The sequence below is a fragment of the Pelophylax lessonae genome (assembly GCF_965119305.1).
Source record: "Pelophylax lessonae genome assembly, chromosome: 2".
In the NCBI taxonomy this organism is placed as follows: Eukaryota; Metazoa; Chordata; class Amphibia; order Anura; family Ranidae; genus Pelophylax; species Pelophylax lessonae.
The window spans coordinates 133,434,503-133,458,441 of NC_138769.1; the positions used below are offsets into that span (position 1 = coordinate 133,434,503).

At 45.5% G+C, this 23,939-nt stretch overlaps 1 protein-coding gene across 1 annotated transcript in view; it reads right to left on the reverse strand.

Moving 5' to 3' along the window:
• LOC309546038 (myeloperoxidase-like) overlaps nt 1-23,939 on the reverse strand; it is a 165,557-nt gene that overhangs the window by 66,897 nt on the left and 74,721 nt on the right. Inside the window, exons 4-5 of the mRNA XM_082245517.1 lie at nt 10,742-10,862; nt 6,294-6,423 (exon numbers count right to left, since the gene is read on the reverse strand). Of these exons, the coding sequence (XP_082101643.1) occupies nt 6,294-6,423; nt 10,742-10,862 (251 nt within the window). The remainder of the gene's footprint in view (nt 1-6,293; nt 6,424-10,741; nt 10,863-23,939) is intronic.

Here is a 23,939-nt window from a genome sequence, read left to right on the forward strand (position 1 = left end):
CCACCAAATGCAGCTTACCATAGCCCACCAAAGGCAGCTTACCAGAGCCCACCAAATGCATCTTACCAGAGCTCACCAAATGCAGCCTACCAGTGCCCACCAAATGCAGCCTTCCAGAGCCCACCAAGTGCAGCTTACCAGAGCCCACCAAATGCAGCTTACCAGAGCCCATCAAATGCAGCCTACCAGGGCCCACCAAATGCAGCTTACCAGAGCCCACCAAATGCAGCTTACCAGAGCCCATCAAATTCAGCCTACCAGTGCCCACCAAATGCAGCTTACCAGAGCCCACCAAATGCAGCTTACCAGAGCCCACCAAATGCAGCCTACCAGTGCCCACCAAATGCAGCCTACCAGATCCCACCATATGGAGCTTACCAGAGCCCACCAAATGCAGCTTACCATAGCCCACCAAATGCAGCTTACCAGAGCCCACCAAATGCAGCTTACCAGAGCCCACCAAATGCAGCCTACCAGTGCCCACCAAATGCAGCCTACCAGTGCCCACCAAATGCAGCTTACCAGAGCCCACCAAATCCAGCTTACCAGAGCCCATCAAATGCAGCCTACCAGTGCCCACCAAATGCAGCTTACCAGAGCCCACCAAATGCAGCTTACTAGATCCCACCAAATGCAGCCTACCAGTGCCCACCAAATGCAGCCTATCAGTGCCCACCAAATGCAGCCTACCAGTACCCACCAAATGCAGCCTACTAGTGCCCACCAAATGCAGCTTACCAGAGCCCACCAAATGCAGCCTACCAGTGACCACCAAATGCAACTTACCAGAGCCCACCAAATGCAGCTTACCATAGCCCACCAAATGCAGCTTACCAGAGCCCACCAAATGCAGCTTACCAGAGCCCACCAAATGCAGCCTACCAGTACCCACCAAATGCAGCTTACCAGAGCCCACCAAATGCAGCTTACCAGAGCCCACCAAATGCAGCCTACCAGTGCCCACCAAATGCAGCCTAGTAGTGCCCACCAAAAGCAGCTTACCAGAGCCCACCAATGCAGCTTACAAGAGCCCACCAAATGCAGCCTACCAGTGCCCACCGAGTGCAGCCTACCAGTGTCCACCAAATGCCAGTGCCCACCAAATGCAGTTTACCAGTGCCCACCAAATGCAGACTACAAGTGCCCACCAAATGCAGCCTACCAGTGCCCACCAAATGCAGCCTACCAGTGCTCACCAAATGCCAGTGCCCACCAAATGAATCTTACCAGCGCCCACCAAATGCAGCCTACCAGTGCCCACCAAATGCAGCTTACCAGTGCCCACCAAATGCAGCCTACCAGTGCCCTCTAAATGCAATTTACCAGAGCCCACCAAATGTAGCTTACCGGTGCCTAGATTACAGAGGTGTGATCTCCCGCTGTGTCACAGAGCTTTTGAATTTCCTGGGCAGCCACTGTAACAAGGTCCCGCCTCCTTCACACTCAAGCTTCGTGTCACAGCGGGAGATGCCTGCTATGCAGTGGCGTACCTAGAGTATTTGGCACCCGGGGCGGATCCTATATCTGGCACCCCCCCCCCCCAACTTTAAAATGCAAAAACACCCACATAAATTTGTAATGTTTTCAAGAATATTTATTGCACACATTTTACAGCCCCCCCATCACAGTGCCCCTTGCAGTCTGCCCCCCCCCGTCTCTCCAATCACAGTGCCCCCTTTTGAACTCTCTGTCTCCCCTCCACAGTCCTACCTTTGGCATAAACAGATAGCTAATATTGTTAGAAATGTGTTTACGTTTGAGTAAGAGATTGGAGACTTGCTAAAGGAGATGGTCAGAGACTGTGGACATGGTACAGGAGATGGTCAGAGACTACGGACCTGATACAGGAGATGGTCAGAGACTGAGGACATGATACAGGAAATAGTCAGAGACTGCAGACATGATACAAAAGATAGTCAGAGACTACGGACCTGATACAGGAGATGGTCAGAGACTGAGGACATGATACAAGAGATTGTCAGAGACTGAGGACATGATACAATAGTTGGTCAGAGACTAAGGACATGATACAAGAGATGGTCAGAGACTGAGGACATGATACAAGAGATGGTGAGAGACTGCAGACATGATAGAAGAGATGGTCAGAGACTGCGGACATGATACAGGAGATGGTCAGAGACTGCGGACATGATGGTCAGAGACTGCGGCTATGATACAAGAGATGGTTAGAGACTGAGGACATGATACAAGAGATGGTCAGAGACTGAGGACATGATACAAGAGTTGGTCAGAGGCTGAGGACATGATACAAGAGATGATTTGAGACTGAGGACATGATACAAGAGATGGTTAGAGACTGAGGACATGATACAAGAGATGGTTAGAGACTGAGGACATGATACAAGAGATGGTTAGAGACTGAGGACATAATAAAAGAGATGGTTAGAGACTGAGTGAGGACATGATACAAGAGATGGTTAGAGACTGAGGACATGATACAGGAGATGGTCAGAGACTGCAGACATGATGGTCAGAGACTGTGGATATGATACAAGAGATGGTTAGAGACTGAGGACATGATACAAGAGATGGTCAAAGACTGAGGACATGATACAAGAGATGGTCAGAGACTGAGGACATGATACAGGAGATGGTCAGAGACTGCGGACATGATGGTCAGAGACTGCTGATATGATACAAGAGATGGTTAGAGACTGAGGACATTATACAAGAGATGGTCAGAGACTGAGGACATGATACAAGAGATGGTCAGAGACTGAGGACATGATACAAGAGATGGTTAGAGACTAAGGACATGATACAAGAGATGGTTAGAGACTGAGGACATGATACAAGAGATGGTCAGAGACTGAGGACATGATACAAGAGATGGTCAGAGACTGAGGACATGATACAAGAGATGGTTAGAGACTGAGGACATGATACAAGAGATGGTGAGAGACTGCGGACATGATAGAAGAGATGGTCAGAGACTGCGGACATGATACAGGAGATGGTCAGAGACTGCGGACATGATACAAGAGACTGCGGATATGATACAAGAGATGGTTAGAGACTGAGGACATGATACAAGAGATGATCAGAGACTGCGGACGTGAATACTAGATCGTCAGAGACTGCAGACACAATAGAAGATAGAAGAGCACTAGGGGGGCCGGAGAGCACAGGGGAAGCAGAGAGCACTGGAGGAGCTGAAGGGCAGGGGGGAATGGGGGGGACTGGAGAGAATTAGGGGGGGAGGGGTTGGAAAGCATTGCAGGGGGTGGAGAGCACTGGGGGGGAACAGGGAGCACTGGGGGGCAGGGAAAACCAGGGGGATGGAGAGCACGGGGGAGGGGGGAATTGGAGAGCCCTGGGGGAACTGGAAATCACTGAGGGGGGAGCCAGGGAGCACAGGGGGTGGAGAGCACTGGGGGAGCCAGAGAGCATAGGGGGAGATGAAAAGCACTGTAGGGAGCTGAAGAGCTTTGGGGGCTAAAGAGCATTGGGGGTCAAAGAGCACTGGGGGTCTAAGAGCACTGAGGGGGGTGGGCTAAGAGCACTGAGGGGGGGGGGCTAAGAGCACTAGGGGGGTTAAGAGCACTGAGGGGGGGCTGGAGAGCACTAGGGGGCCAGCAAAAGAAGTTGTATAGGAGGGGGATGGGGCAGCTTCAAATAGAGGAATTGATCTTTCCATATTCTTCCTGCAGCCGCTGAATGCCTGCAGGAGGGAGAGGAGGAAAAGAATAGGGAAAGATCAATTCCTCTATATGCAGCTGCCCCATCCCCCTCCTACACAACACACACACACACTCGGCTCGGGCCCTCACCTACTTCCTGCCGCGGCTCCGCCCCCACGGCTCCGCCCCGGCCCCACGAGCAGTGTGTACTGAAGGAGCTGCCTTCACACTGAGATGCGGGCAGGACACCGGCTGACACACCCCCAGTAAGTGGCACCCACGGCCCGCCCCCCCCCCCCACGTACGCCACTGCTGCTGGAGGAGGGGAGGACTCTGCCACTGGAGCTTCGGCGCCCTCCCAGGATTGGCCCTGCCCAGTGAGATAGGTGGTGTTACATGTCCAACTCTACAGCATGCGTTAAAAATGTTGCAGCTGTGTAGTAAAACATTTCAGCCACAGCATGTGTACAGTCCTATCTGACTGCATTGTTAGGATTCGGATGCACAGCCAGGGGTGGTGGTAAATCCATGGCTCAGCCGCCCATGCAAAAGAGTCCTTAGGCTGCATTAAAACTTTGCATTTCCTGAACATGTGACAAAGTGCGTGGGAAACGCATGCTTTGCACGCATTTTAGAAACGCACCACAAACTTGCATAGTGCTTGTGGTGCCATTAATTGTTAATGGCACTCCAAAAAAAGTTAGCAGACCCAAATGTTCTAGACCTTCTATGGTGTGTTTGTCAAATGTAGGGCAGCCAATTCAAGTGAATGGGCTGCCCTATGTGTAAAAAACAAGCTTAAAAAAAAAAAAAAAAAAAATTGTGAGCAGGAACATGCATTCCTGCAATGCTAAGTGTGAATGGGGCCTCAGAGGTGGCTTATAGAAATGGCTTGGTGGAAATGTTTGTCAGCTAGAATTCTAAACTTTCTTCAGCTTCACCCCCCCCCCCACTAACCCCGTTTCAGCAGAAGCACTACAACATTCACACCCTACAGCCACTGCAGGTTACAGTGCACGCAGAGCATGGTTAGGTCAGGAGAGCAGAGCTCAGGACGAAGGGAGGAGGTGGAGCAGGCAGAAAACTTCTTACCTCAATCTTTCCTCATTGCAAGAGAACACTGCTGTTCACAGGGGGAGGGGGGGTTTCAGGACCCAGCAGTGTAATGATTTCAAGGCAAAAACAAAGAGAGACAGTCTACAGCTGTCCCTGGCTGCTGCTCCAAAATCGGGATGCAGCCTGAGAACAAAGCTGGCATGGGGCAGAGAACGGAGGGAGAAAGCTAGCAGCAGTGCCGGGAGTTTCACAGGAGTCACAAGACAGAACAGCCAGCTCTCCTCTCCTGCAGGTGCCCGGGCCCCCTTTTGGAATGATGAGGCTCGGGCCCCATACAGGAGGGCCGGCTGTACTGCCTTATTAGCGGCCCTGATGGTATGGACAGGAGGGAAAACTCTATTTGTACACGCTGCAGCAGGGACCATGGTGATCTAATTCCCCCAAATGTGGAGGTGCCTAAAGTTACATCTCTACTGGAAGGTAGTTATCCATACATTGAATAAAGTCTTTCAGGTCCAGCTGTCTGAGGAACCAAAACAATGCTTGTTGGGTATTTTGGGTGATATCCCAGTGGAGGATACTCCAAAGTAGGCAATAGCCAGGGCACTTTTCCATGCTCGTAAGCTAATTTTGAGACACCGGATATCCACTGACACTCCTACAGTCAAGGAACTGAACTCAAGCCATCAGACAGTTCCAAAATCAGACAAGTTTTGGTCCAATGGGAGATTTCATTTCTGACCCATTTTGAAGTATTGCGAAAATGTAATTTTGTAGTCAATGGGTTGATATTTAGGGCTCTGTATCTTTAAGTTTCCACAGTAAAATCCCATTGTATTGTAAGATATCATAGAGGGGGGTGTGTATGACACATTTGTGTAATAATTGTTTTGTAGATTACAATCTGCTGCGTATTGTGTCAAATAATGTTTCTGTTTACAATTTCCAACCCAAAAAACTTGTCTGATAGCATGACCACTAATTTGGAACTTTCTGATGTCTTGCCTTTAGTGTCAAGGAATGGATAGCTCAAATGGGAGATACTCTAAGACTGGAGAAATATATATTTCAACATAAGGGGAGTTTTGGTAAATTTGATAAACTTTGGGCCCCATGGCTGGACTCGCGGGTCTGGTCCTGGTACACCTGGTCATGGACCGCATGTTGATTGGGAGGGGGTGAGGAATCATCCACTCCAATATGATCTAGGTATGGTGTGACAAAAAAAAAATTTGACTGAACTGTCAGGTATGGGTTTCTTAACACTGTTAACGATGTGTTATGGCTGTACGCATGCTCTGGAATAATAAGGTTCTTTGATATAAAAAAAAAGAGAACAGTGGTCTAAATAGTTAATGCATGTTCACATCTCTGCCTCTTTCACTGCATTCTCACTGCTGGGCTACCAGAATATGGAATAATAGCTTCCTTGTTACTTGTAGGTGATGCAGAGATCTCAACAGGATCCTCTTTTTCTAAAGTATTAGGGTATTAATGTATTACATAATAGTGCATCTTTTTTATGTCCTTGTACTAAATAACTATATACACATACACAAATAGCTTTTTTTTTTTACTTTGAAAAGCGAATATTACCTTGGGCAGAGGGAATCCATTGATAGTAAGATTTTCTGTCCAGCCTCTTGGAAGAAAAACACCATCTTCATACTCTGGTGGAAGGAGACGTAGGAAACCTGTGTTTGAAGCACCAAGCATTGGGTTCTTCCTGCAAAATGTACATGTAGCATTTGAAAAAAATATATTTTTGATAATAAAGACAGCAAATGTCAACTCACAATTTACTAAGACTGTACACCTATTTTCTCGCAGACTGAGTCAACTCATACAGGACCTACATTTTTCATTTTTTGAACTGTGTATTTAACTCTCAGCTATCATCAGATAACAGAAACCGTTACCTTTCTTAAATTCTATCGCTAGCTGTAAAGGAGCACCTCACCCATTTTGATTTAGCCATTCTGGTTAATCATCTTTTTACTATATACCCAAACACATTTGAAACAAGCTATTTTTAATATATATATATATATATATATATATATATATATATATATATATATATATATATATATATATATATATAGCCTTTACACGCACATGAACTTTAATGGCATCCCATTCTTAATCCATAGGGTTCAATATAGAGTTGGCCCACCCTTTGCAGCTTTACCAGCTTCAACTCTTCTGGGAAGGCTGTCCACAAGGTTTAGGAGCGTGTCTATGGGAATGTTTGAACATTCTTCCAGGAGCACATTTGTGAGATCAGGCACTGATGTTGGATGAGAAGACCTGGCTCGAAGTCTCTGCTCTAATTTATCTTGAATGTGTTCTATCTGGTTAAAGTCAGGACTTATGGATCTTGCTTTGTGCACTGGTCCAAATCATTTAGCGGAGGGGGGATTATAGTGTGGGGTTGTTTTTCAGGGGTTGGGCTTGGCCCCTTAGTTCCAGTGAAGGGAAATCTTAAGATGTAAGCATACAAAGACATTTTGGACAATTCCATGCTCCCAACTTTCTAGGAACAGTTTGGGGATGGCCCCTTCCTGTTCCAACATGACTGCTCACCAGTGCACAAACAAGATCCATAAAGACACGGATGAGCCAGTTTAGGGTGGAGGAACTTGACTGGCCTGCACAGAGCCCTGATCTTAACTCAATAGACAACCTTTGCGATGAATTAGAGTGGAGACTGCAAGCCAGGCCTTCTCGTTCACATCAGTGCCTGACCTCACAAATGCGCTTCTGGAAGAACAGGCAAATATTCCCATAGACACACTCCTAAACCTTATGGACAGCCTTCCCAGAAGAGTTGAAAATGTTATAGCTGAAAAGGGTGGGCCGACTTAATAGTGAATCCTACAGACTAGGACTGGGATGCCATTAAAGTTATTGTGTGTGTAAAGACAGGCACCCCAATACTATTGGTATGTCAGTTTTGCTGCAGCAGGTTCTATACACGGTACAGATGGGACACTTTACAGGCAGACTGAGGAGACCCCCCCAGGCACTACATTTAAAGGAATTTTTCCTTTTTACTGTTTCACTTTAAACATCATTAAAATCACTGCTCATTTAAACAATTTTTTTTTTTTTTAATAACTTTTTTGCATTGGTACATTTCCCCGAGGGCTGAAGCCAGGTCCCCAAGTGGCCAATAACTTGCATATAAGAATTCAAAATGGGGACTCTTTTCAAGTTCAAATTCCATAGACTTCAATGGGTTTTGTAGTTCGGGTATGAAGGTATGAACTTCTGCAATGTTTTGTCACTTTTGTGATTAGTAACTGCTATATAGGTAAACACTGAACAGAACAGATGTTTCTTTTGGCCCATGCTTTCCCTTTCCCCACCACCCCCCCCCCCCCCCACACCAAACCCCTTCCCTCACAATAGGTCTGTGGAACATCACAGCTGTGCTGATAAAAAATAGATGTATATCAAAAAAAATTAATATCAGCCACTTAGGAAAGGAGGGATGATGTCCTTGGCAGCCAGAAAATTGACATACAAATGAAAGTTACTCAGAGTTTTCACAGCTGCAACCATGTAATTGCTAGAGACTGCTGTTAGAAATGGAGCAATAAAGAGCAACAGCCTCAATGCACAGGTACTGCTTAATAGGATAGTGAGACATATTATAATGATTTAACATAACATACTGTAAATACAGTAATCACTGCTATATGTCTCCCTGGAGTTCTGCTTTAGAACGATTGACAACAGATGTTGTTTATCTAAATCCCAAATCCAGATATTTTTCTTAGTTTTGAATATTGTATGGGCCACCTTACTTACATATTACCCTTCTGTCTGCTTGCTTCCAGTACCCTTCATCAGTCATATCCAATGATGGGAATAACGGTGTTAAAAGTAAAAGGCGTTACTAACGCCGTTACTTTTGCGGGTAACTAGTAATCTAACTGATTACTTTTCCCCCTGCAGTAACGCCATACCCATTACTTAAGTAGCATTACCGCAATTACATCTACCGCCACTAGATGGCAGTAGTGTAATTCCTCCTCACTCCTCTATGACCCTGCCGACACTGTCCGCGGTACTGGCCTGTACGAGAGTCAAGAGGAGAGAGAGTTGCACAGCCAGGCTAGCTACAGCGGAGTTACAGTGCGCCAGGCCATTTATAAATATATATATAATACCACCACCAATCCACCACTGTCCACAGTGAGGCACAGCCACTGGAGAGTGGAGACAGTCATAATGGGAGGGACAGCAGCACAGAGAGCCTGGAGGACAGAGCCAGACGGACCCCACCAGTGTGCCTGGCCAGGCTACACCACCATCCACCAGCCACCACCACCACCAGCCAGCCAGCCAGCAGGTACCAAAAGAAAAAAAAAATTTGGTTACCACAGTCAGGACTCAGACCCCACCAGTGTGCCACAACACCATCCCCCACCACCAGCCAGCAGCAGGTACCAAAAAAAAAAAAACATAAAATACCACAGTCAGGACTGGAGTGGACTCAGGAGTCAGACTCAGGTCAGTTACCACCATACCACACTGCCAGTACCCCCACCAGTGCCACAAACACCAGCAGCAGCAGGTACCACTCGAGTAAAAAAAAAAACACCACTCAGTCGGGAGTCAATTAAGACTCAGGTCAGGTACCACTGCCAGTACCAGTGTACCACCACAACCACGCAGCCAGCCAGTACCAGCAAATACCCACTAAGGTACCACTCAGCAAATACTACTCGGTACCACTCAGCTAATACCACTCAGGTACCTACTGCCAGTGTACCATGCAGCTGATAACACTCAGCAAATACCACTTAGGTACCAGTGTACCACGCAGGTACCAGTGCCACTCAGCAAATACCACTCAGGTACCATACCAGTGTACCACACAGCCAGTACCGCTCAGCAAATACCACGCAGGTACCACTCAGGAATCAGGATTCACCACATAGGTGTCTCATTGTCCCACAGCAACATTAAAATAGTGTAGATTACTGTACAATGTTTTATAATAATAATTGCTTCTATTTAGTGTTCATTTCATTCATTTAACATATTTAATATTGGGGGCATACAAGTTGTTTGACATATTTGATTATTTTTTTAAAGTAACGCAATAGTTACTTTCCCTGGTAATTAGTTACTTTTTTACTGATGTAACTCAGTTACTAACTCAGTTACTTTTTGTGAGAAGTAACTAGTAACTATAACTAATTACTTTTTTAAGGTACATGCCCAACACTGGTCATATTACACTTCTGTTTGCCACCTGCATTGATCTTAAAGCACAACTTTACCTTCCCTATCAACTTTATATAACAGAATTTGGGGGGGGTGGTGAAATATCTTTTTTGGGGATCTCTTCTTGCACTTCTTTATTTCTGCTCAAGCTTGAATGATGTCTGCTGTACCAGCAGCTGTCTTGAATACCCATGTCCTAGGTCCTGGGGTACTCTATGGTGCATGCATTGCATCGTCAGAGGAGCTAGCTGTCCGCGCAACAGTTTTTTTTTGCAGATCACCCCTCCCTCACCAATTATGCGGTGCGTAATACATGTTCATCAACCCAAAAGAGACAGATGGCCCCCTGGTCACATTAGAAGAATATGGGGGTGTGGGATTGGGTGTGCTGTGGTGAAGAGGTTCCCTAAAGAACACCAATTGATCGCCATGCTTCTTACTATGATTTTACGTAACAACCTGGCTATAGAGGAAATAAGCGAGGGGGAAAAATAGGGCTGGAGGAGGTAAGGTCTTCTTTAAGGTAGTTTTGGGCTTTAAATGCTGTTGAGATTTCCCCTGACTTCCTGATCCTTTTTCTAAAAGGGGCAAAGACAGCATGAAAATGCCTAAGAGAGCTTTTACCCTTCACCAATCTACTAGTAGAAAACAACATGTTTTAAGTGCTGCCTGTGTCACTATTACAATAAGTTATAGTCTTTTTCTTTTCTGTCTTTGCTTTTGCTTTGAGATGATGCCTTTGTAAAACAGATAGGCTGAGAATACCCTGGGAATGTGTGCAGCATATAACGTGGGCTTCTTACCTATTATTACACTCCCCATTGATAGTGCGGTAGGGAGATTCGGAGCAAACCTTAGGTAGCAACTGGTATGCACATCCTGTCAGTTTATTAAGGATTTCCTTCTGCTTGGCAGTCAGCACATCTAGACATTAATGGAAACATATTAGTTGGCATGTATTCCAATAGTCTAATACTTAAAAAAAGGAAATCACCAATCAACACATAAATCAATTAAAGAGTAGAACTGCAAAATATAACTATCTCAGATTTCATTATATGAGGCTAGTTTTGACCCCCAAAAGGTCTTTTAGCAGTGTATAGTTTGTTTGGGAAGGTGGTAACTGAACTACATGTGTAATCCATTTTTTTACATTAAATAATGAAAACATGCACACTTGTCATAAAAATATATCATTATACATTACCTTGAAAAGAGCTAACACACCTACTGTGAGATAAGGTACCTCACAAAACAATAAAAAGTGATGAAAAAAACAATACCATGCATCCAAAGTATTTCCTAAAGTTGATTTTTTTTTTCTCACTGACAATATTGCACTAATTCACATATTTCTGATTTTGAAAAAAGATGTATTTAAATGTGAAAAGAACATGTATATTATTATCTAATTACTTATTCCCAAATTATTTAATGACAACATTGCTAATTATTTTTATATCGCACACCTCGTTTGAGGTATTAAATAGTACAAAAATATGTCAAACAAAGAACCTCATGTCATGAACTGGTAAATCTGCTGATTTTCACAGTATTGTTTCAAAAGGAAGCAAAAAAGGGAGCATATATTTGCACACTTGTTTGTTTTTTGTTAACATGTAAAATTGTTATTTTATTGACTATCATGCTGACTTTGCATTACTACAATAAGTATACAGCATGTGAGATCAGATCACCTTTAATTAAATCTACGTCAATGACCCAGAACAAAGAATTTTAAGAATATTAAATATTTCATACAAATACAGTACGTATTATGTATTCACATTTAGAGCCAGCAGATGGAGCTCTAAGCTCCAGCTTACATGTGTTTATGGATTTCAGTAAAATGCCGCTAAGCTATACCCTTATTTTTCAAAAATAATCCATACACATCTACTACTTAAAGAAGATATAAGCCAAAACATTTCATATTCCTGATATGTGCCTGTTATACCATGCACTTGTTTGAAACAGTATCCCATACCTCCCAACTTTTGAACTATAGAATGAGGGACACGAGGGAGAAAGTGATCGACGACGCGCTATGTATAGGGTGCAGGAGTGCACTATGTACAGAGTACAGCGCTCAGGTGTGCGCTATGTACAGAATGCAGGGTTCAAGAGTATGCTATGTACAGAGTACATGGTTCAGGAGTGCGCTGTGTACAGAGTGCAGGGTTCAGCAGTCTGATATGCACAGGGGGCAGGTTTCTGGAGTGCTTTATGTACATAATGCAGGGCTCAGGAGAGCACTAGGTACAGACTGCAGGTTTCTGGAATGCCTTTTGCATAGGAATTAGGGTTCTGGAGTGCGTTATGCACAGAGTGCAGGGTTCAGGATTGTGCTAGATACAGTGTGCAGGGTTCTGGAGTGTGTTATGCACAAGTACAGGGTTTTGGCATTACCTACAGAGTGCAGGTTTCAGGAGGGTGCTAGATACAGAGTACAGTGTTCTGGAGTGTGTTATGCACAAGGTGCAGGGTTCTGGAGTGCATTATATACAGAGTGCAGGGTTCTAGAATATGTATGCACAAGGTGCTGGGTTCTGAAGTGCATTATCTGCAGAGTGTTAGGCACAGTGTACAACGTTATGCACAAGGTGCTGGGTTCTGAAGTACGTTATGTACAGAGTGCAGGAGAGTGGTAGACACAGTGTATGGTTCTGGAGTGTGTTAAGTACAGAGTGCAGGGTTCTGGTTTGTACAGAGTGCAGGAGAGTGGCAGGCACAGTGTATGGTTCTGGAGTATGTTATGCACAGGGTACAGGGTTTAAGAGCGCTAGGTACAAAGTGCAGTCAGCCATCCACATCTCACTATTGCACCTCTTCTCAGCTATAACCTCTGCACTCCCCCCCACACACACAACCCTCTCTCCTCTGCCCTCATCAACTTTCTGTAACTGGCTCTTCTATCCCCCGCAGCCACAGCTTCCTTTTCCCTGTAAGTACACACTCATTATTATAACTCCTCCAGCAGGTAGGATATAAGGATTAGGGTGCAGCTCACCCCCCTCCCCCCTTGAACACGCTGCAGTTAGCCAGTCCAGCACTTGTCCCGACTCTAGTGCAGAACAGGGAAGCTGTTGAAAGAGCCATAGGAGACCTGTTACTTTCACTTTCAACTAGTGAACTGCAGGGCTAACTGAGGCTGAAAAAAAACCCTGTGGAAAGGAATAGACAATTGATCCTGACCCTTTGCAACTTTGTCCCTTTGTTCACTGATATACACTGATTTCTTGACAAAGGGGGCGGGTCTGATAGCAGTCCCACCCACACCCGACATCACAGCTTAGATTTGACAGCTGAAGTTTCTTATTGTGAATGCACAGTGCACACCAAGCTGGCATGCTCGCCAATCCTTGCCGGTGCTGGTTGTTCACACTGCTGCAGGTCCTATTGAGCCAAAAGTTATAATCAACAGAATTATGCTGGACAACACCCTTGTACAGCGGGGCAGTGGGACACAGGTTTGAATGCAGGAAAGTCCGGCCCAATCCGGGACTGTTGGAGGTATGGTATCCTGTTCTCTTTGTATTGCTTCCTGTGTTTGAAATACCTGGTGTTCCTGTCAGTCCCTCTGCTTTCCTATCAAAAACTGATCACAACATGCCTTAGAGCACATCGTGGTCAGTTCTCTAGCTGTACTGAGAACTCAGCCTGCTCTCAGTGAAGATCAGTGTACTGTTGCTTCTCCGCCACTAGCTTTCTGAGCTCTTTATGCAGCTGACAGCATAGATAATGATATATATATATACTGTATATACACACACACACAGGTGCATCCCATAAAATTTGAATATCATCAAAAAGTTAATTTCAGTATTTCATTTCAAAAAGTGAAACTCATATTTTATATAGATGCGCTACACACAGAGTGATATATTTCAAGCATTTCTTTTCTTCAATTTTGATGATTATGGCTTACAGCTAGTGAACACCCAAGATTCAGTATCTCAGAATATTTGAGAGTTGAGCGGACACCAGGATGTCCGTGTTCGGCGGGTTTGGCCGAACTTGAAAAAAAAGTCCGGGTCCGTGTCCCGGACTTTTTCCGAACTTTACCCAGACACCGAACCCCATTGAAGTCAATGGGGACCCCGAACTTTCAGGCACTAAAATGGCTCTAAAACACCAATGGAAAGGGCTAGAGTGCTGCGAATGGCAGCAAAACGTAGTTAAGAGCATGGCAAGTGCTCTGCAAACAAATGTGGATAGGGAAATAACTTAAAACAACAAAAAAAAAGAAAAATAAAACAATTTTCTTCATCTGTGAAGGACGAGGCCCATATGGAGTAGGAGGGAGGTTGAGGTGGCGGTGGATGTGGCGGTGTAGGTGGAAGCGGCGGTGGAGGGGGACGAGGTAGCCAACACTGCTTTTTTTCAGTCATTTTAAATTAGGGTACACCCCAAAAGAATGAGAAAGATCAAAAATAGAACAATGGCTGGGTAAGGTCGGTATCCATCTCTATTCTGCACAAGGCACGGAAAAGTCCTGTGGGATCCATGCCTGGTTCATTTTAATGAACGTGAGCGTGTCCACATTGTCTCTGGACAGGCGGCTGCGCTTATCTGTGATAACGCCCCCAGCCGTGCTAAATACACTTTCAGATAATACACTGGCTGCAGGGCACGCCAGCACCTCCAAGGCGTAAAGGGCAAGCTCAGGCCATGTGCCCAATTTGGAGACCCAGAAGTTGAAGGGGGCAGACCCGTCATTCACTACATGTAGGCGTGTACACACATACTGCTCCACCATGTTGGTGAAATGCTGCCTCCTGCTAAGACGTTCCATATGATCTGCTGGTGCTGCTGTTTGTTGTGGCGTGCTGACAAAGCTTTTCCACATTTTGGCCATGCTAACCCTGCCTTCTGAGGTGCTGGCGGTGCCCTGGTTGCGTTGGCGACCTCTTCCTCCTCCTCCTCCTCCTCTGCCTTGGCCTTGTGCTTCCACTGTGGCCCCGCTGTCAGGTGGGAATGCCAGCAGAATCGCGTCTACCAGCGTGCGCTTGTACTCGCGCATCTTGCAATCGCGCTCCAGTGAGTGAATTAAGGACGGTACGTTGTCCTTGTAATGGGGATCCAGCAGCGTGGCCACCCAGTAATCAGCACAAGTTAGAATGTGGGCAACTCGGCGGTCGTTGTGGAGACACTGCAGCATGTAATCGCTCATGTGTGCCAGGCTACCCAGAGGCAACAAAAGGCTGTCCTCTATGGGAGGTGTATCGTCTGTGTCCTCTGTATCCCCCCAGCCACGCATCAGTGATAGCCATGAGCTGGCCTGGGTGCCACCCTGCTGTGAACATGGTTCCATCTCCTCCTCCATCTCCTCCTCCTCATCCTCCTCATCCTCCAGAACTGTGCCCCTGCTGGACAATTGTATCCCTGGCGTTTGTGTGTGCAGGAACCCACCCTCGGAGCCACTTGCGAATGACTGCCCTGAAAGCCTTGGAAATGTTACCTCTTCATCCTCCTCATCCTGTGCCACATCCTCTTCCATCATCGCCCGAATCGTTTTTTGAAGGAGGCATAGAAGTGTGATAGTTAAGCTGACAACGGCGTCATCGGCACTGGTCATGTTGGTGGAGTACTCAAAACAGCGCAACAAGGCACACAGGTCTCGCATGGAGGCCCAGTTATTGGTGGTGAAGTGGTGCTGTTCCGCAGAGCGACTCACGCGTGCGTGCTGCAGATGAAACTCCACTATGGCCTGCTGCTGCTCGCACAGTCTTTCCAGCATGTGCAAGGTGGAGTTCCACCTTGTGGGCACGTCACATATGAGGCGGTGAGCGGGAAGGCCGAAGTTATAATGCAGCGCTAACAGGCGAGCAGCAGCAGGGTGAGAACGCACTTTCTGCAGCAGCTCTGACATATCGGGGTAATTTTTAAGGAACCTCTGCACCACCAAATTCGGCACATGCGCCAGGCAAGGGATGTGCGTCAAACCGGCTAGGCCCAGAGCTGCTATGAGATTTCGCCCGTTATCGCACACCACCAGGCCGGGCTTGAGGCTCGCTGGCAGCAACCACTCATTTGTCTGCTGTTCCATGCTCCTCCACAACTCCTGCGCGGTGTGTGTTTTTTCCCCCAAACAGGCAAGTTTTAAAACTGCTTGCTGTCATTTAACCCTGGCTGTGCTGAAGTTGGTGGTGAAGTGTTACGCTGACCGGATGAGGAGGCGGTAGAGGATGAGGAAGCGGAGTAGGAGGAGTTAGGAACAGGAAGCAAACTGAAGCGCCCTGCAATCCTCGGTGGTGGAAGGACATGCGCCAAATTGCTATCCGCCTCAGGCCCATCCTCCACTGCATTTACCCAGTGTGCCGTTAGGGAGATATAACGCCCCTGACCGTGCTTACTGGTCCACGTATCAGTAGTTAGGTGGACCTTGGCACAGATGGCGTTGCGCAGTGCACACCTGATTTTTTCCCCCACTTGGTTGTGCAGGGAAGGGATGGCTTGCCTGGAAAAGTAGTGGCGGCTGGGCACAACGTACTGTGGGACAGCCACTGACATAAGGCTTTTAAAACTGTGCGTCTCTACCAGACGGAATGACAGCATATCAAAGGCCAAGAATTTTGAAATGCTGGCATTCAGGGCCAGGGATCGCGGGTGGGTAGGGGGGTACTTCCTCTTCCTCTGAAGTGTTTGGGAGATGGAAAGCTGAACGCTTCCACGGGACATTGTGGAGATGGTTGGTGACCCAGGTGGTGGTGTTGCTGACAGATCGTCTGTTTGCGGGGTGGCAGGTGCCGGTATCACTACAGAGGTGGATGAAGAGGCCGAGACTGCAGCAGAAGAGGAAGCAGGAGGAGCCAGAGACCTTTCTTGGTTTTGAAGGTGTCTACTCCACTGCAGCTCGTGCTTTGCACTTAGATGCCTGATCATGCAGGTTGTGCTCAGGTTGAGAAGGTTTATGCCTCGCTTCAGGCTCTGATTGCACAGGGTGCAAACCACTCGTGTCCTGTCATCAGCACATTTTCTGAAGAACTTCCACGCTAGAGAACTCCTTTGAGCTGGCTTTGGTGCGCTCGGTCCCTTGCTGCGTTGGGCAGTAGCAGGCGTAGTGTCTAGGGCACGGCCGCTCCGCTTCTGCACCCTGCTCCCTCTTCTGCTGTGCTGGTGGCTCTGTGCGACCACCGCCTCTTCCTCCAAACTACTCAGGTCACCTGCATGACCTTCATTCCATGTGGGGTCGAGGACCTCATTGTCCTCCACATCATCTTCCACCCAGTCTTCACCCCTGCCCTCCTTGTCGGTCTCCACAATTCTGAGTGCCGCAGCAGTTGGCACCTGCGTTTCGTCATCATCGGAGACGTGCTGCGATGGTCCTTCCATGTACTCATCTTGAGAAATAAGTGGTTGGGCATCGCTGCACTCAATCTCTTCCACTTCTGGGGCAGGGCTAGGTGGATGGCACTGGAAAACCCTGCTGACAGAGTCATCAAAAAGAAGAAGAGACTGCTGCATGACTTGGGGCTCAGACTGCTTGCCTGATTTGCAAGGGGGTGAGGTGAAAGATGGTTGGACATCGGCTGCAGGTGCCAACTCTGACCTTTCTGCAGTAGACTGGGTGGGAGACAATGTGAAGGAACTGGAGGCACTGTCAGCAGCAAACCAATCTACTATCGCCTCTACTTGTTCTGGCCTCAACACTTGTAGAGGCGCATGATGCCCTACCAAATACTGCTGCAGGTTCTGTCGCCTACTCACACTTGAGGAAGGTGTTTCACTTGTGCGTGTAGCTGGCACAGATCGACCACGTCCTCTCCTTGCAACAAGAGCTCTACCAGCAGCACCACGACCCAGGCCACTGCCCCTATTTGACGGTCTCCTCATATTTCTGTAATTTATGATCTTGCCCTAGAAAGGTGTTTATTGAATAGCGGAACAAAACAACAACAGTATCGCACGGGTGTATCTCACAGTCAAATATGCAAACTATGCCGCAATTTAATTTTTTTACCCCATAAGGGTGTTTATTAAATAGCGGACAGTATACAAATACAACTGGTGTATCTCCCAGTCAAATATGCAAAGTATGCCGCAATTTAATTTTTTTCACCCCAAAAGGGTGTATATTGAATAGCGGACTAGAAAAAAGGATATAAAACGGTGTATCTCACACGTACAAACACAGACTAGGCCCCGATTACAATTTTTTGTACCCTAAAGGGAGGATGAGGAAGAGGAGTAGGAAGAGTTCAGAACAGGAGGCAAACTGAAGCGACCTGCAATCCTTGGCGGTGGAAGGAGATGCGCCAAACAAATTTAAAAGGTGTATCTCACACGTACCGATACAGACTATGCCGTAATTTAATTTTTTACACTTCAAAAGGGTGTATATTGAATAGCGGAATAGAAAAAAATTATAAAACGGTGTATCTCACACGTACAAACACAGACTAGGCCCAGATTAAAATTTTTTGTACCCTAAAGGCAGGATGAGGATGAGGAGTAGGAGGAGTTCGGAACAGGAGGCAAACTGAAGCACCCTGCAATCCTCGGCGGTGTAAGATGCGCCCAAAAAATTGGAAAGGTGTATCTCACACGTACCGATACAGACTATGCCGTAATTAAATTTTTTACACTCCAAAAGGGTGTATATTGAATAGCGGAATAGAAAAAAATTTATAAAACGGTGTATCTCACACGTACAAACACAGACTAGGCCCTGATTAAAATTTTTTGTACCCTAAAGGCAGGATGAGGATGAGGAGTAGGAGGAGTTCGGAACAGGAGGCAAACTGAAGCACCCTGCAATCCTCGGCGGTGGAAGATGCGCCCCAAAAATTGGAAATGTGTATCTCACACGTACCGATACAGACTATGCCGCAATTTAATTATTTTTACCCCAAAGGGTGTAGATTGAATAGCGGAATAGAAAAAATGTTATAAAACGGTGTATCTCACACGTACAAACACAGACTAGGCCCCAATTACAATTTTTTGTACCCTAAAGGCAGGATGAGGAGTAGGAGGAGTTCGGAACAGGAGGCAAACTGAAGCACCCTGCAATCCTCGGCGGTGGAAGATGCGCCCCAAAAATTTGAAAGGTGTATCTCACACGTACCGATACAGACTATGCCGCAATTTAATTCTTTTTACCCCAAAGGGTGTAGATTGAATAGCGGAATAGAAAATATGATATCAAAAGGTGTATCTATCTCACACGTACAGCCCCAGACTAGGCCCCGATTACAATTTTTTGTACCCTAAAGGCAGGATGAGGAGTAGGAGGAGTTCGGAACAGGAGGCAAACTGAAGCACCCTGCATTCCTCGGCGGTGGAAGATGCGCCCCAAAAATTTGGAAGGTGTATCTCACACTTACCGATACAGACTATGCCGCAATTTAATTCTTTTTACCCCAAAGGGTGTAGATTGAATAGCGGAATAGAAAATATGATATCAAAAGGTGTATCTGACACGTACAAACCCAGACTAGGCCCCGATTACAATTTTTTGTACCCTAAAGGCAGGATGAGGAGTAGGAGGAGTTCGGAACAGGCAGGAGGCAAACTGAAGCACCCTGCAATCCTCGGCGGTGGAAGATGCGCCCCAAAAATTTGGAAGGTGTATCTCACACGTACCGATACAGACTATGCCGCAATTTAATTCTTTTTACCCCAAAGGGTGTAGATTGAATAGCGGAATAGAAAATATGATATCAAAATGTGTATGTGACACGTTCAAACCCAGACTAGGCCCCGATTACAATTTTTTGTACCCTAAAGGCAGGATGAGGAGTAGGAGGAGTTCGGAACAGGAGGCAAACTGAAGCACCCTGCAATCCTCAGCGGTGGAAGATGCGCCCCAAAAATTTGGAAGGTGTATCTCACATGTACCGATACAGACTATGCCGCAATTTAATTATTTTTACCCCAAAGGATGTAGATTGAATAGCGGAATAGAAAATATGATATAAAATTGGTGATTTTTCATATGTGAACACAGCAGTGTCTTATGTTTTATGTCACGGTCAGCTCTGCAGCAGGCTATGAAGGGAAAAAAAAAGAAAATTCCCCTTTAAGTTTGTAATTTTTAAATAGATTAGTACAGACTATGCCACAATTTAATTTTTTTTAACCCAAAAGGGTGTATATTGAATAGTGGAATAGAAAAAAGTGTATAAAATTGAAAATCACTCAATAGCACATGTGAACACAGCAGTGTCTTATGTCACGGTCAGCTCAGAGTCAGCAGCAAGCAGGCTATTAAGGGGGGAAAAAAAATTCCCCTTTAACTTGTAGTAAAATATAGCTGATGAACACTGCACACAACTGACTGATAAAAATAGATTTTTTTTCTCCCTCCTCCTCCTCCTCCTCAGTGGGCTCAAGTGAGGGCAAAAAGATAGTTCACTGCACCACCCCCCACACAGCAAAATCGATGTAGACTGTCCCTGCCTAATCTCTGCAGCCTGTCCCTAAAATGCTCGAAAAGATCGTTCACTGCACCACCCCCCACACAGCAAAATCAATGTAGACTGTCCCTGCCTAATCTCTCCAGCCTGTCCCTTAAATGCTCAAAAAGATCGTTCACTGCACCACCCCCCACACAGCAAAATCGATGTAGACTGTCCCTGCCTAATCTCTGCAGCCTGTCCCTAAAATGCTCAAATAACTTTCCCTGCCTACACTCCGACCTGTCCCTGCATTCTTTTCGGACACAATTTTTCACTGTCTGTTCCTAATCAGCAGCCAGCACGTATGATTTGTGCTCTCTCCCTAATACTACAGCAGAATGACGCAGCGCGCTGGGTCTCGAACTTATAAAGACATGGTCACATGCTTCAGATGGCCAATCACAGCTACTAATACATTAGTAGGCATGGCTGGGATGGCTTAAGGCACACCAGTTAAACGCTTGTTGATTGGCTGTTGAAAGCCTGCCATTAAAAGCGCGCCATTACATACAAAACAGGAAATAAAATGACCGAACATACAGTAAAGTTTTCGGGTCCGTGTTCGGGTAACAAAAATCCAATTATTCGGTACGAACCCGAATAATACAGTCCGTGTTCGCTCAACACTAATTAGAATATTACATAAGACCAATACAAAAAAAAGGATTTTAAAAACAGAAATGTTGGCTTACTGAAAAAGCATGTCTGTGCACAGTATAGTATGCACTCAATACTTGGTCAGGGCTCATTTTGCATGAATTACTGCATCAATGTGGAGTGGCATGGAGGCGATCAGCCTGTGGCACTGCTGAAGTGTTATGGAAGCCCAGGTTGCTTTGATAGCGGCCTTCATCTTGTCTGCATTGTTGGATCTGGTGTCTCTCATCTTCCTCTTGACAATACCCCACAGATTCTCTATGGGGTTTAGGTCAGGCAAGTTTGCTGGCCAATCAAGCACAGTGATACCATCATCATTAAACCAGGTATTGGTACTTTTGGCAGTGTGGACAGGTGCCAAGTATGAGTATAAACTTATGTTTTACAATTTTGAGCTTGTCACTATAAAAAGATTTATATAGACACATTTATACTTTTACCTCTAACTCTCCTTAGGAGTCATCACTATTATTGTCTTTTATTTTTCAGTGTATTGGAATCTAGATACCGTAGGTATCATTATCACGTGGCATCACAGGAAACAGAGTATTAATTCTTCACTTTGGTTTATATTTGTGTTGTTAGATATTTGGAGAAGTAGTGCTTCACTATAACAATTTTTATTCCAGTTCTTGTTGACAATCTGAATTTACTTTGTTTGAATTTTGTGATTTGCTGCCAATGCTTTTTCAAAAAACATCAAATTAACACTCAATTAACAAATTAAATAACAGAAGAAATTATAGCCACATTTGAAATACACTGCTCAAAAAATTAAAGTAACACTTTTTAATCAGAGTAAAGCATCAAGTCAATTAAACTCCTGGGATATTGATCTGATCAGTTAAGTAGCAAAGGGGGTTGTTATTCACCTTCAGCTGCTTTTGTGTTAAGAGGTGCACTAGATGGGCAACAAGGAGACAACCTCCAAAACAGAAATGGTTTTACGGGTGGAGGCCACTGACATTTATTTTCCCTACTCCTTTTTCGGACTGTTTTTTACTGGTTTTGCATTTGGCTAGGGTTAGTGTCACTACTGGTAGCATGAGGTGATACCTGGACCCTAAAGAGGATGCACAGGCAGTTTCCATCCGAATCACACACTATTCATCCGTCCCAATATAATGCAATACAATTTGCAATAAGAGTCATTTTATTAATTTATATACATTTCTTAATTTTTTCACCCCTTGTTTGGCAAACATTTTAATTGGAACCGCACCATATATTTTATACATTTTATTCCTTTATTATACGTTTGCCAAGAATGTTTGGTTTTTAACATCCACACATAATCTCTTCTATTTTCTAATTTTATTTTTTATTTTTGTCTTAATAAAATATTACTGCTTGTATTGTGTATGCTGTTCAGACTGATTACATATGATGTAATTAGCCAATTCAGAACACTTGTGTCCCATGCAAGCCGAACCCATAATTTGGGTGGAGGAATATGTCTGCCGAGTGGCTTGCGAGAGCACTAAGATGGCCGCTGTTTGTATACCGGTTGCTAGGACACGATGGGCTATAAGAGAGCCGGGAATACGTTAGATGGCGCCGCTCCAGTAGACGTCTGATAATGAAATGCGTAGGGCGGAGCTACATACGCCACACGTCACTTCCGGTCTGAGTGGTTTGGAGCCGCGGAACGCGGAAGCGGAAGCGTCCCGGCGTCCTATCTACGACTGATGTGATCGGTCCGAATTGTACGTTTTTCTGCACTTGCTACTATATATCCCATGACTTACTACGCTATTGGGGTCCCATATCTTTCTGCTTGAGCACCACAGATCCACAGATCCTGAGGGAGGCAGCTCCCAGCGTGGTCCGCCGGGCTGAAGGAACCCCTGATTGAACTATTTTTGCTCTGTGGCTATATATCCACTTTCCTGGCCCAGAAGAGGAATATTGGGTGAGAGTGTTACCGATTGGTTTCATCTTTTAGGCACCTCACTCACAAACACTGTGGTTTTAAATCACCTATTCACCATAATTTATTACACTTGGAAGGTGTGTTTTAATAAAAATACATTTTTTTGCTTACTGCCATTGAGATTTTTTTAAACCACTGTTGGTTCACTATTATTGCAATTTTGCACACTTTATTCACTGGCACTGCCATTAGGCAATAATTTATTATGAGATTTTATGTATTTTCTATATAATGTTTCTAATCATATGAGCAGTCAGGTATATTATTTATTTGGCACTGTGCACGTTGTCTTTGAGGGGTGCATGCCAATCCACCTCCTGCACCAATTCTTTTTAGCACTTTATTTATCATTTTAAATATTTATTTTAGTGCACACACACTTGTGTAGGGGTCATCATTCCCCTTTTTTTACAGAAACTGCTCAAACAGGTAGCGCCTCATACAAACTTTTCTCTCCTCATACACAGGCAGTTTAACTCCTCCAGGATAGCACTTTAATATGTGCCATTGCTAGAAGGTTTGCTGTGTCTCCCAGCACAGTCTCAAAAGCATGGAGATTCCAGGAGAAAGGCAATTACTCTAGGAGAGCTGGAAAGGGCTGTAGAAGGTCCTTAACCCATCAGCCGTACCGGTATCTGCTCCTTTGTGCAGGGAGGAACAGGATGAGCACTGCCAGAGCCCTAAAAAATTAACTCCAGCAGGCCACTGGTGTGAATGGCTTTGACCAAACAATTAGAAACAGACTTAATGAGGGTGGCCTGAGAAGCCAACATCCTCTAGTGGGCCCTGTGCTCAATGCCCCGCATCGTGGAGCTTGATTGGCATTTGTCATTGAACATGAGAATTGGCAGGTCTGCCACTGGTGCCTGTGTTTTTCACAGATGAGAGCAGATTCACCCTGAGCATATGTGACAGACCTGAAAGGGTCTGGAGAAGCCGTGGAGAACATTTTGCTGCCTTTAACATCATTCAGCATGACCGGTTTGATGGTGGGCCAGTGATGGTCTG